A 12708-nucleotide genomic window follows, 5' to 3' on the forward strand; every position below is an offset into this window, starting at 1 on the left:
GACAGTCCAGTTTGCGAGGTCGCAAAACTCACCTTCCGCTCAGCCACCTGCGAGGATTACCGAGGAGCAGAATATTCGATTCTAAAAGTCCCAATCAGTATTTCCTCCTAGTTTTATGTATGGATTATTTATTACTTCGTTGTGATTTTTTTTTATTTGTTATTGTAACTAATTTCGTTGTTTACGTACCTATGTCGAAATAAACTATATTTTTGTAACTAAGTATTTTACAATAAGTTCTAAATAGAACATCTGACAGTAAACCAAAAAGAAAACGGAAAACCTTTTAAGGAATACAACCGGGGACGCGGAAATTGTCAAAAATATCTCTATTCTTACTGCTTCTATAGAAAAACCTCGTAGGCCTTGTGCGTGAGACAAGACGCGTTTTCGACCTTGACTAAATTTTGACACTAATGGAGCACACTTTGACAGAGTTTCTTTCCCAAATCGTTAGTGGAGTCTTATAAGAATTTCAGCTGACCTAACATGTTCATTGCAAGTGCAATAGAATTTTGAACCTGTTGTTCCATCATCGTTGAAAATTAGATAGAAACAAATGCAAGGATGATATTAATGATAGACAGGGCTTCTAGAGAGCCTGCTATATCGGGTGTTTGTTTAAATTTCTGGTCAAGGTTGGCCTTGAAGAGTCGATTGTGAACGCATCAGCTGTTTAAATCTTACCTGTTTTTGGGTTGTTTTTAATGAAAATAAAAAAGCCTGGCTCTAATGCCAAATATTAGCTAACAATAGACAGGTGGATTGAAATGATCTTTATTTATTCCTTTTTTTTATATCTTACAAAACAAGATTATAACACAACTCGTTAATTTCCTATTACATACCTAATTTAGTTTGTACAGCAATTGAAAAAATACTTTCAATGAAAATAAAATTAGTTAAATTATAATACATTCATTATCTTTGTGAACATCATTTTCGACTTGTGATCATTTGATCAATGTAAAGTGCGTATCCTTCTTCAACAAGTACATCGTTGATATAGAATATGTTTTCTTCATTTGTTATGTCAGCCAAGTATATTTCCAAAGTGTGATTCTACAAATTGTGTGAATGATTTTTATTAAATGTAAAGTATTTAGAATAAAAAAACAAACCTTCACGTCAACTTTGGTGATTTTAGCTACCAGCAGCCGATTGGTGATTAGTCGCCTAAATCTACTGACGGTTTCAGTAGTAGCGATAGTGGGGTGTATGCTGGATAATTTAGCTTTTATTGCTTGACAAGGAACGTTGCCGAATTGCTTTGGCAGAAACCATACTTTACTCCTGTGTACCTTTGCTACATCACCATAATCTATAAATAACACCTAAAATAAAAACAAACTGTTAGCACATAATCCATGTGTACAAGTCAAAAAACTAACTTTTATAAAATCGGGTGTTTTGGGTAGTAAATCAATAATAATACATCTATGGTATTCATTGCCGCAAAAAACAGTACAATACAATCCTTCTGTCATTAATATCTGAGGGATTACATATCTATTTCGTGATAGACGAAAAAGGGTTCTACAAGTAATAAATTTGTTACATAAGTTCATTGTGTAAGCTAGCGGTTTTAGTTACTGCAATTCGTCCATAAGTGTTTTTATTTCACCACAGGTCATATAAATCCAAAATTTGGTGATGTCTTCTATTTCTCCCACACTAACATCAACAACATCGCCAATTTGAGCGTGAAAAGGAAAACCCCGAGGAATTTCATCTGATAAACATAGAACGTCAGCGGGTATTAGCGAGGGACCTTTTGACCACTAAAATAGTATCAAATTACATAATCTAACTATTAAATATAAATTAAAGAATAAAACTACAGACATTATGAGAAACAGGATTAATATTTACATCCAATTTTAGAATATCTTTGGATAAATCTGTAAACTTATCATTCTGGTCTAGAGATGGTATAGGTTTATTTTTATCATATAACATAAAATCACTTGAGGTCAATTGCAGATAATGAAATATTTCTGGTAAATCAGAACACATCTCAATCAATGATCTATAATTGTACTTTTCATAACTAATATCTTCTTTAAACATTTTTCTACAACAGAGAACACATTCATTATGATTAATTAATAACATTTTAACAATGTAGGTACCGAAATTCTGCTGGTAATTTTGTGCACCAGATACCATCAGGAAATTGTAATATAAGTTTCCTTAATTTATTTTGTACATGGGGGGGAACTTTTGGCTTATACTCATAGGAAGAGCTTTCAGAGTGGCATGATCTAAAACTAGGTTCTCCTCGTGCTGCTCTACCATTACTAGAGTTACTTTGGCATGATGATGCACTATTATTATGATTTGAGTATGTTTTGATATGCTTCCTACAATAATTCAAATCATTTCATTAACATGAAAAAAACAAGATGTAATTAATTTATGTAATTGCTTATAAACCCATAAGTTTTACCTCTTATGTGATGGAATACTGTCTTTTTTCTGTTTTGCAACCAATAAATTTATGTGAGCTGACTTTTCTTTAACCATACCTTGAACTTCAGCACTTGGACCTGATCCGCAAATCTAATACCAAAAAAATTATTCTGGTGCTTAGTAAAAACATGTTAAAAAATGTGTACCCTAACTGTATCTGGAATTGATCGAAGATAACTCTCAACATTGCTAAATCCAAATTTTTGAAAGGGTATCTTGTAACCCACTGTGTTCACAAAATCTGCACAAAGTTGTTTGACTGTAGATTTAAGAGGATTTGAAGTTAATAAACTGGTTATTATACATTTGATTTCTTCAGAAGAGTCCTAAAACAATAATTCTTAATGGAAATAATTATTTTCGTAATAAGTATAGTACCATTTTTATACAATTTCTTTTGAATTTCCGGAATTAACTATTTTTACAACACTGTTGAAACAAACAGGTTTTTACTTTATTGCACTGATAACGAAACTAGATAACGTTCTACACGTGTTCAATACTTTGTTTATAAACACTAAATAGGTAACTTACACCGCACTCCACCTTAACTACTGCAGTAATAGAACTAATGGGAATCTAGAATTAGAAGTAACAGTAAGTAATAAGAATGGCCAACCGAGTCAAAATTGAAAATAAAAGCAGATATGACACTACAACGAGTTCTTTCGTTAACCGTTGGCGTTGGTGCCGGACGGATTTGTGTTGTTGACAGAACTGCTGAGAGTGAGGTTAGGTCAAATACAGTTGTTGCAAAAAAACGGGAAATGAAAATTTCCCCAATGTAAATTTGGTTCCGTCCATTTGTCAATTAATTGTCACTTGACAATTCCTGTAGACAATTCCTATCAAATAATTTTTAAAAATATCACTGAATTTTGACCATAATTCTAATCTCTCTCTCGTAAGAAGGTTTTACACCATGAAAGAATTGTAAAAATGTGTCCATTTTATTCTGACAGTTCCCATTTTTTTTGCAACCAACTATACAAATAGAGCAATTAGAGAATATGAATTTGGTTACATCACATTTATAAGCAGTATTGTATTATCGTTTACATACACATTAAAATTCTGTTTTTTGTCAGTTTGTTTGTTGGGATAAAAAAAGTTCATTGGATAAAACGAGTTTATATATGTTGTCACACTTTTATGCAATTTTAAATCAAGAAGTGTGGCACAAGTTTTTAGAACTGCACGTGGGAAGAAAAAAAAAAAAACACAAAAAACTTTTCTTCTTTTTTTACTTTTTACGTTGGAAATGGTGCTTTCTGGGTTTTAACGTTGGTCAGACTGCTCCATTGTTACTGGTCCTTCTAATTGGATGACAAGTAAATAAGGTTAACTTTTTATTTGGGTCAGAAAAGAAACGTTTATATGAACTTACAAGTATTTTTTTAAAGTATCATGGTTTAAGTGAATTGGACTAATTTTTTTACATTATCAGTAAGTCATCGGCCAAGTCGTTGGACATTTTCATTGGAAACTTTCCTTTCTCAAACTGTAGGTTTATGAATACCAGATGTGATAAATTATAAACTATGGAAATAGAACGGACTGGGAATAAATTAAGTTGGTCAGAACTAAAGGGTGTCGTCAGCGACCTCAGAAGGCAATTGTCAAGTTTATCCACAATGATACCCACAGCTGTTTCATTTCGGACATTGCAAGATGGCAGGACCAGAATTTATTTTTTAAGCACGCCGCAAAATGGATGGGAAACGACTTTATTATTTGCCGACGTACCTAATATAAGTCAACCTACTAGCTTGCGTTTGCAGTGGCAATGTGTAATCGAATCAAATTTTCCAAGTCTATCATCCACGAATAAATTTTCCCGCGAAGAACAACTTTTATGGGAAAGAAAGCGTTTGGCCACTTGGGGAATTAATACTTACGAAATTCACAGTGAATCAGGAAAGATTATTTTTCCAGCTTTCAGTAGTCTTTTCCAATGCATAGATAATGGATATTCGGTATTTTTTTTCTAATATCTGAGTCTTATTTTAACTAATTATGGTATTTATCTAGAATGGCCCATTGTTTCCCACCAAATTACATATGACCATAATTGGCGCCCAACTGAATCCACAAATATGTCCATCAAATCCTGATCTCGTAGCATATATTTGCAATGATGACATTTGGGTAACCCATACAGTGTCTGGGTCTAATGTTAGACTGACTTATGCTCATAAAGGTGGTAGACATCTAGCAGATGATCCATTATGTGCAGGTGTACCTTCATATGTTATGCAAGAAGAGTTTTGTAGGTACCAAGGTTACTGGTGGCAACCAGCATGTACAGGTGAGTTATTATTATGACCGCTTTATTAAAATTTGATAAATAAGTAAAATTACATGTATATTAATATGTTTTTCTACTTTGAGTTCGTAACAGAGCTGTTACGATACCAAAAACGGTGTCGTAACAGCTAAAAGCGGTTCTTTAATAGCGATAGTGCAATTTACATTTCTCATGTTGGTACTGCCTCTAAAGTCTAAAGGATTCTGGCAGCGTAAACCAATACCCAAAGTCGACAAGTGTTTCAATTGTTTTTTGCCAACCATCATAAAAATCCCCAGAATTTGAAAATTCTTACTTTTGATTTAAAAACGGCTCGAAAGGTGCAAAATAGAAAAAAATTGTATAAAAAAAACTCGTTTCATAACCTGTTTCTTCGATTCGTCATGAAATAAACACTTCTTTATGAAACTCGTTTTTTAATATACAAAAATGTTTATCATCGCCAATATTTCTGTTTGTTTTGTTGTTATTGCAAATCGATGACCCTGTCTAATTTTGGAAACAATTGAATCAATTGAATGAAATTTAACTGAACTTATTTCATTATCATAACAATTTACGTATTATGGTTTTTTTTCAGAAAAGTAATTCAGAAATAACTTATGTAATGTACCCAGAACTAGGTTTTATGCAATTGTAGGTGGTTTTTTTTTGCGTTCTTTATCTAATCATTAAAATAACCCAACTTTTTGCTGGTTGTTGCGATATCAATAATTATTTTTGCTGTCAAACAACCTGTCCGATTTTTTAGTAATACCTGAGGACGAGCTTCTGGGATTGCAAATAATACAAATATTGTAATCATTTAGCAGATATTATTATTTTATAATTAAGTATTATAACAAAGAAATAGACGTTAAAATGTAGACAGTAGAAAATTCATTTTTGTAGGGGGGGTGTATCGAATTTTGTACGAAGAGGTAGACGATGGTGACGTGAAAATCGTCTGCTTCCCTTCATCTCAGTCTGACACGGGCGAAGTGGAAGAATTTCGATTTCCACGTGCCGGTTGCGCAAATTCCAAATCCTACCTGAAAATGGTGGAATTCAAAATCAACGACCACCGACAAATAGTGGACGTCTGTATGTTAGAATTACAATTTTCGTTGTCGATGTTGTTTCCATGGATGGAATACATTGTCAGGGTTGGTTGGACCCCAGATTCCGAATAGTAAGCCACTTGCTCAGAACCATTCACTGCAATAATAAAACGAACCAAACAATTTTGCAGTATTTGGGTCCAGTTGTTGGACCGACGGCAACAGAAGCTCGATTTGGTGCTTCTTTCGCTTAGTAATTTTACCGAAGTGCTTCCGATGTACGACGACACAACTAGCGTCCACCTCGGCAGCCCCGTCGTTCAAGTGATCTACTCCCAAGAGTCGCGTATTTGGGTCAACGTACACGATCTGCTGTGCTTTTTGCCGTCCAACGATCACAATAACGAAGTACAATTTATCTGGGCTTCGGAAGACACCGGCTACCGACATTTGTATTTGATCACGTCACAAATAATACCGTACACCAATGGAGTCACGGAGAGCACGGAACCGATGGATTATGTGTTTTTGCAACCGAAAATATTGTCCAAGGTGGCACTCACGTCAGGGGAATGGGAAGTTTTAGCGCAGAACGTGTGGGTCGACTATGAAAGACAGTTAGTTTATTTTATGGGGCTGAAAGAGACGCCGTTAGAGAAGCATCTTTACGTTGTATCCTTGAGAAGACCAGGTGAAGTGAGACTCTTGACTAGACCAGGTTTTTCGTATTCTGTCGATTTTAACAAGGCAAATCCAGGTGTTGCTACATACGATATTTATTTAATGTGTTGGTTTTAGGACTGCACAATGATCGTGACCGTTTATAGTAATATCCAGAAACCACCCGCTTGCCAAGTCTTCCGAATAACGCACACCGATTGGACCGTGGAAGGTGTCACTCTGACTCCAATAGGTTACTTGTTAGAATCTACCGCCTTGGCCAACAACAATTATTGCCCAGAACTTTATACGCATGAAATATCATCTGGTAATGTTTTGTACGCCATGGTCTTCAAACCCCACAACTTCGAACATGGTAAAAAATATCCAACAGTACTCAACATATATGGTGGTCCAGAAGTTCAACTTGTCTCAAATTCGTTCAAAGTAATAATCACGACTTTAATTATGTTGTATTTAATAAAAAGAATTTGAGTTCTTGTGTGACGTATGTGATTATTTTATCAGTCAAATAAAATAAGCAAAAACTGAATTATTACACACTTGAATTACGAAGTGTTTTTTTCTTTTAATTTTTATTGTTGACGTAACTGTTTTCGCAGGGAATGAGACAATTGCGGATGCACATGCTGGCAGCTAGAGGCTACTGTGTTGTGTCAATAGATTCCAGAGGTTCACAACACAGAGGTTTGTTATTTGAAAGTCATATCAAAAGGCGGATGGGGACTGTTGAATTAGATGACCAAGTTGAAGTACTGAAGTGGTTGGCAGATAGTTTAGATTTTATCGATTTGAATCGTGTTGCGATTCACGGATGGTCTTATGGTAACTTGGAAATGACTGTTTTTTGATGTTGATCAATGTGTCATTTTAGGTGGTTATTTAAGCCTGATGGGTCTAATTCACTATTCAGATATATTCAAAATTGCCATTGCAGGAGCTCCAGTCACTAACTGGAATTTGTATGACACAGGTTATACAGAGAGATACATGGATTTGCCTGAACACAATCCTCAAGGATATATAGAGGGATCAGTGTTGAATTACATCAACAAGTTTCCAGATGAGTAAGTTTTTTCTTGAGTGACGACGTGGTCACCCCGAGGATACTGATATTTGTAAAAATTATATTTAATTGCAGGGAAAATAGGCTTTTAATTATCCACGGCCTGATAGATGAAAATGTACATTTTTATCATACAAGTCAGTTGATTAACAGTATGGTGAAAGCAGGCAAGCCGTATCAGTTGCAAATTTATCCAAATGAAAGACATTCGTTGAGACACATTGACGCCAGCAAACATTATGAAACAACTTTACTGTCATTTCTTCAAAATCATTTATAATTTTTGTATTGTCTTTCAAACATCATTGTTGATAGTCAACCAGTATTAAAATGAAACTAATTAAATAAAAGTTGATTAGAAAGTTCATCAAGATGTGTGTTTCATAAAATTGTTAGTAAGAAATTTTGTTTCTTGTATGTTAAATGTGGATTGAACAGTCAGCTTTGTAACAAGTTTTGAATGCAATTGTAAATATAATTCTACTTAATATCACAATTATTTAGAAATGCTTTTAATTCAATTGTAAAAATTAAATTATTTATATGAATTTCTAATAATTAAACCAAATGTTTTTACCGTTATAAAACTTTTATTTAAATTACAATTACACAGTTTAAGTTTTTGTTTTTCGATTTAGAAATTGGTACAAATACCTAATACGTTTTTCCAACTGGTACCATTTAGTTGGACGTGCCAACGGATATGGCGTTTGAGCCAACATTTTTCTTTTTCTGATCATCACCTGATATTCGTTTCCTCCAATCCCGCGTAACCATGGCGGAACATTATACAGTATCCTGGTAGGATGCAGACGTTCATTTCCCAAGATATCTATATAATCGTTTTGTCCAAATAACGCCCTTTTCTCTGACCAGACATCTCTGGGCGTATAAGTTGGCATCGATAGTTTGGGAGCCCCTTTTAACCTCGGCAGAGTTCCCCTTTGCAGAATTTTTTCTTCATAACCGTAACGTCGAAGTAACGGACCCCGTGCCACTTTGTCTGCATGATAGCGAAAACGAACTTGAAGTACCTCAGGCAACCATTGTTTTCCGATGTTCAGGGATGCAGTCGATATATTTTTAAACATCTTTTTAACTTTAGATTACCGAAAGTGAGGTTAGTTAAGGTCTGTCATCTGCTGTAATGTCAACACGTGTTTGCAGATGGTCGATAGATGGCGCAATCTAACGACAATTCATAATCATAATTTATTCTGTGTGAATGGACCTTGAGAATTAAAAAAAAAATATATCTAAAAGTTCTGAAATTCCGAAATATTTAAATTGATTTTTTTTTAAATTTTGTTTTATAACCAATTTTAGGGACAACAATTAAGTTTATGTTGATATTTTAAAACATTTAAAAACTTTGTGGCACTCCCTTCAGTCCCTTCAAGAAATCAAATTTTTATTAGCTTGAAATTGATATCGTCTGATAATAAATTTGTAACCATTAACGGCATGTCGTAAAAAATAATAGACAAAGTGCTAAATATAAAATTGGGTGAACACGTTCAACAGTTGCTTGTCAGACAAGTGTCTGAAATCACGTTGTGTGATAACGTTTAGATAAGCCTAATATTTAGCATAACATACATTAAATAGGTAGTAAAAACATGCCAAACACATTGAGTGGGGTAAGTTAACTGATTGCTAGTTATCCTTTACGTAATACGTAGTAAGTTTTTGAAACCAGTCGAGTGGTTCAAAGTACGCTATAGCAATGTCAAAAGAAGAAAACAATCAGGTAATCTTCATAAATTCATTACGTTTCTCATCGTAATTAAATTCAAAAAGCTTATCTACTGCATATTTATGAAATAAGAACAAAAGAATTGGTTTAAAGTTAATTTACAAATTGAGGTTAAGTCGTGATGAAGGAGGAAAAGATTAAGGTGCTTGTACGCCCGAAGCATGTAAAGTTATCAAAATTCACGGAAATAGAGAGTATGAGTGATAAATTGAGTATTTCAAAAGAAATCTTATGATGTAATCGACATGATTGGATATTATTGTTAACGAAATCTTAACATTTATTTGAAATGTCAATTTCAGGACTGTATTTAAAGCAGGTTTTAATATGAATCGGTGATCTTGAACGACTTTTTTTTATTTGAAGCCTTCAGCAATTGTGTATTCCTTAATTTAATTGATGGAAAATAATCAATGTTGTTCAATAACAATATTGCTAAATTTTGAAACAGAATCGCACTAAATATTTTGCATGTTAATGATGTTACCTAGACTTCCTCCTTCAGTTTGTCGCGAAATCGACATCTATTTTGTATTTTAGTATTTTGGATCTTTCAAAGCGAACTTCTTAATTTCGTAATCATTGAAGTGAATGCTCTTTTTAGAGAAACGATGGCGAGTAAAATGTTTGCAATGAATCGATCTCTACAAAATCCTCATCAGTTGGTAATTCTTTTGCGTTGTGTAGTAGATTACAAAATAACCCTAACATTAATAGCTAGATAGTTTTTTTTTTAGTTTGCACAAGTTCTAACAAAATAAACAAAAAACTGGAATTCAAACGGACAATGAAAAACGTGGGTTTCTGTTTTTTTTTTCTGAATCATTAAATTTGCAATACGTAATCGGTTTTCGTTGTCCTATAGTTATTTATTTGGGATGATTTTTTTTTAACGTTTTCAATTTTATATTCTAATTTTAAATATTACCTTCAATTTGAAAGCATGTTGAGTAACCGCAGCTAAATAATCCTCGTTTCGTTTTCGATTTTATGGAAAAAAATATAAAAAAAAACCCTGTGAAATCGTTATTTTTACACCTTTGGCTGTTGAACCCAGACGGTTTTTTTTTGGAGAAAATTTGGCTCTTTAAAACAAGTGATTTTTCATCCAATTTGTCAAATGTAAAATGAACAGGAACGTCTAGGATGTAGAGTTTAGCAGCCAGTCAGTACCCGGAAAACTATGTAATGTTATTTTTGTCCTTCACCTATTATTGTGTGAGTAACGTCCATGTTATTTTTACACGAAAATGATGAAAATAGCACAGAAACAGACGCACACGTACACTTTTTGAACAGAATCGTGGTGGGTCATCGGAAAATGGACGATTCTAATTTAAATAAATGTTCCGTAAAAATTAGCTTCTATTTATTTTTTTTACAAATGTTTCTTTAAACTGTCGCACTAAATCCAACGTGATTATTTTTAGGTTTTGCCTATAGCATTAGGAGTTGGTGTAATCCTTACAACTATAATAGTTTATCATCTTTATAAGTCTTCAAAAACATCAAAAGGTAGATATGGTCTTTGATTTTTTTCCATGCGTAATATTTACATTACGTTTCCACCAAACTTGGTTGAACAATCAACCTATGGACGTTGATTAGATTAGACAACGTTTTCCACATACATAACACTTAGTCAAGTTGTTTTCATCTTGCTTTTGCCCAAGAGTTCTTTAAAAATATGAAATTAAATTTTTACTTGCTAAGTTTTGTTTTTGGTGTGTTTCATATTTTGTGTTTCGTTTGTTACACAACATTTATGTCTATATTAATTAATTTTAAACTAGAATTGCCGACAATCGGTGCAGGTATTTTTGGTTGCAAGAAAATGGTTACAACAATCATCCTATTAACATATTCCTCTTGCTTTATCTACTTTTAGGCAAAAAGAAAATTTTGTTAGAGGATCCTCAAGCTAAATATTCGCTTCCTTTAATTGAAAAAGAAGAAATAAGTCATGATACCAGAAGATTTAGATTTGGATTACCAACGAAAGATCATGTTCTTGGTAAGACCGCAAGATAACAAGTGGCGAAATTCAATTAAGTTTTCTTTTAAATTGTGCATTGCAGGACTTCCGATTGGTCAGCATATTCATCTGTCGGCAAAAATCGGTGACGACTTGATCATTCGCTCTTACACTCCAGTATCGTCAGATGACGATTATGGCTATGTCGATTTAGTCGTCAAGGTATTAATTTGCAATCGAGCAAAAATCGTATTCAAACAAATTTTTGTGACAGGTTTATTTTAAAAATGTGCATCCGCGCTTCCCCGAGGGCGGTAAAATGTCTCAGCATTTAGAGAGTCTGAAAATCGGCGATACAATTGAAGTACGCGGACCATCGGGTCGTTTGCAATATCTAGGACATGGAAACTTTTCCATTAAGAAACTGCGGAAAGATCCGCCACAAACCATCACCGTTAATAAAGTTTCTATGATAGCTGGCGGGACTGGAATAACACCGATGCTGCAACTTGTCAGGCACATTACAAAGGATTCCACCGATAAAACAAAGCTAAGACTCGTATTTGCCAATCAGACGGAAAAAGATATATTAGTGCGGAAAGAATTGGAGGAAGTTGTGGCGAAACATCCGGATCAGTTTGAGCTTTGGTATACTTTGGATACTCCAGGAGATGGTGAGTTTTAGGATGAGGTTTGCGCATGTCGGAAATGACTTAATTTTGTTTCAGATTGGAAGTACAGTTCGGGTTTTATCAACGAGAAGATGATCCAAGAACATCTTTTCCCGCCGACTAATGATAATATTGTACTCATGTGTGGCCCACCACCAATGATTAATTATGCTTGTAATCCGAATTTGGAAAAACTGAAATACGATAAAGATCTTTGCTTCGCTTATTAATGGAGTACCAGTCTGTTGAATTTGTTATTCTTTTTTTTTATCAATTTACGAAAGGTGATTAAACTGGTTTGAGTTTAGTTCTTTAGATTTCTATGGTTGTTATTCCCTGTTTGTTCAACGATTCCATATACATAGTTGCTGTTAACGTTATTCCAGACAATAAATTGTACGTTTCAAGAGATTTTTTTATTATCGTCAGTAAATTGATATTGTGACACTAATTAAAAGTGTTATCTAAAACTAAACAATTATTTAGTGGAATCTAAATTTTAATATTATCAATATTTAAAATACAAATTGCACAATAATACTGAATACTTCTTTAATAAGCGTCGTATGGAAATTTAAGACCGCGAAATACAATAATCTGAAGCCTCATCGGCGCATATTACATTATTTAAAAAAGTTTGATTCAAGTTTGTCTTGTCCTAAAAACCATTCGCAAAATTCCTGTCTATAGATGGTAAATCGCCAGGCTGCAAATACTGAACTGTGTAAAATGTTATGCT

General features: G+C 33.7%; 4 protein-coding genes across 5 annotated transcripts; 2 read left to right on the forward strand and 2 right to left on the reverse strand.

Annotated features, from left to right (window-relative positions):
* Positions 1 to 761: 761 nt before the first annotated feature.
* On the reverse strand, positions 762 to 3517 carry LOC138134459 (tudor domain-containing protein 5-like). 2 transcript variants are annotated; one of them, XM_069052747.1, is made up of 10 exons: positions 3502 to 3517; positions 2851 to 3051; positions 2619 to 2798; positions 2450 to 2562; positions 2133 to 2363; positions 1846 to 2074; positions 1594 to 1781; positions 1392 to 1536; positions 1122 to 1334; positions 762 to 1062 (listed from the first exon to the last, which is right to left on the reverse strand). In XM_069052747.1, exons 2-10 carry the CDS (start codon positions 2851 to 2853, stop codon positions 937 to 939), a joined length of 1428 nt encoding a protein of 475 aa, XP_068908848.1. In that variant the 5' UTR covers positions 2854 to 3051; positions 3502 to 3517; the 3' UTR covers positions 762 to 936. The 2 variants fall into 2 exon arrangements, with proteins under 2 accessions (XP_068908848.1, XP_068908849.1); XM_069052748.1 differs by lacking the exon at positions 3502 to 3517 and having other exon boundaries at positions 1873 to 2074; positions 2851 to 3308.
* Positions 3518 to 3727: 210 nt separating this feature from the next.
* On the forward strand, positions 3728 to 7934 carry LOC138134456 (dipeptidyl peptidase 9). Its single transcript, XM_069052738.1, has 9 exons — positions 3728 to 3918; positions 3980 to 4448; positions 4504 to 4780; positions 5672 to 5951; positions 6012 to 6567; positions 6619 to 6927; positions 7104 to 7326; positions 7376 to 7568; positions 7643 to 7934. The coding sequence occupies exons 2-9, from the start codon at positions 4014 to 4016 to the stop codon at positions 7845 to 7847; spliced, it is 2478 nt and encodes an 825-aa protein (XP_068908839.1). The 5' UTR covers positions 3728 to 3918; positions 3980 to 4013; the 3' UTR covers positions 7848 to 7934.
* A 203-nt stretch (positions 7935 to 8137) lies between these two features.
* On the reverse strand, positions 8138 to 8740 carry mRpL51 (mitochondrial ribosomal protein L51). The gene has a single exon (XM_069052776.1). It carries the CDS (start codon positions 8656 to 8658, stop codon positions 8182 to 8184), a length of 477 nt encoding a protein of 158 aa, XP_068908877.1. The 5' UTR covers positions 8659 to 8740; the 3' UTR covers positions 8138 to 8181.
* A 456-nt stretch (positions 8741 to 9196) lies between these two features.
* LOC138134465 (NADH-cytochrome b5 reductase 2) lies at positions 9197 to 12376 on the forward strand. Its single transcript, XM_069052757.1, has 7 exons — positions 9197 to 9317; positions 9928 to 9988; positions 10754 to 10838; positions 11212 to 11337; positions 11402 to 11520; positions 11573 to 11972; positions 12027 to 12376. The coding sequence occupies exons 2-7, from the start codon at positions 9935 to 9937 to the stop codon at positions 12197 to 12199; spliced, it is 957 nt and encodes a 318-aa protein (XP_068908858.1). The 5' UTR covers positions 9197 to 9317; positions 9928 to 9934; the 3' UTR covers positions 12200 to 12376.
* The last annotated feature ends 332 nt before the right edge of the window (positions 12377 to 12708 follow it).

The sequence above is a fragment of the Tenebrio molitor genome, chromosome 7 (assembly GCF_963966145.1).
Source record: "Tenebrio molitor chromosome 7, icTenMoli1.1, whole genome shotgun sequence".
NCBI classification, from domain to species: Eukaryota; Metazoa; Arthropoda; class Insecta; order Coleoptera; family Tenebrionidae; genus Tenebrio; species Tenebrio molitor.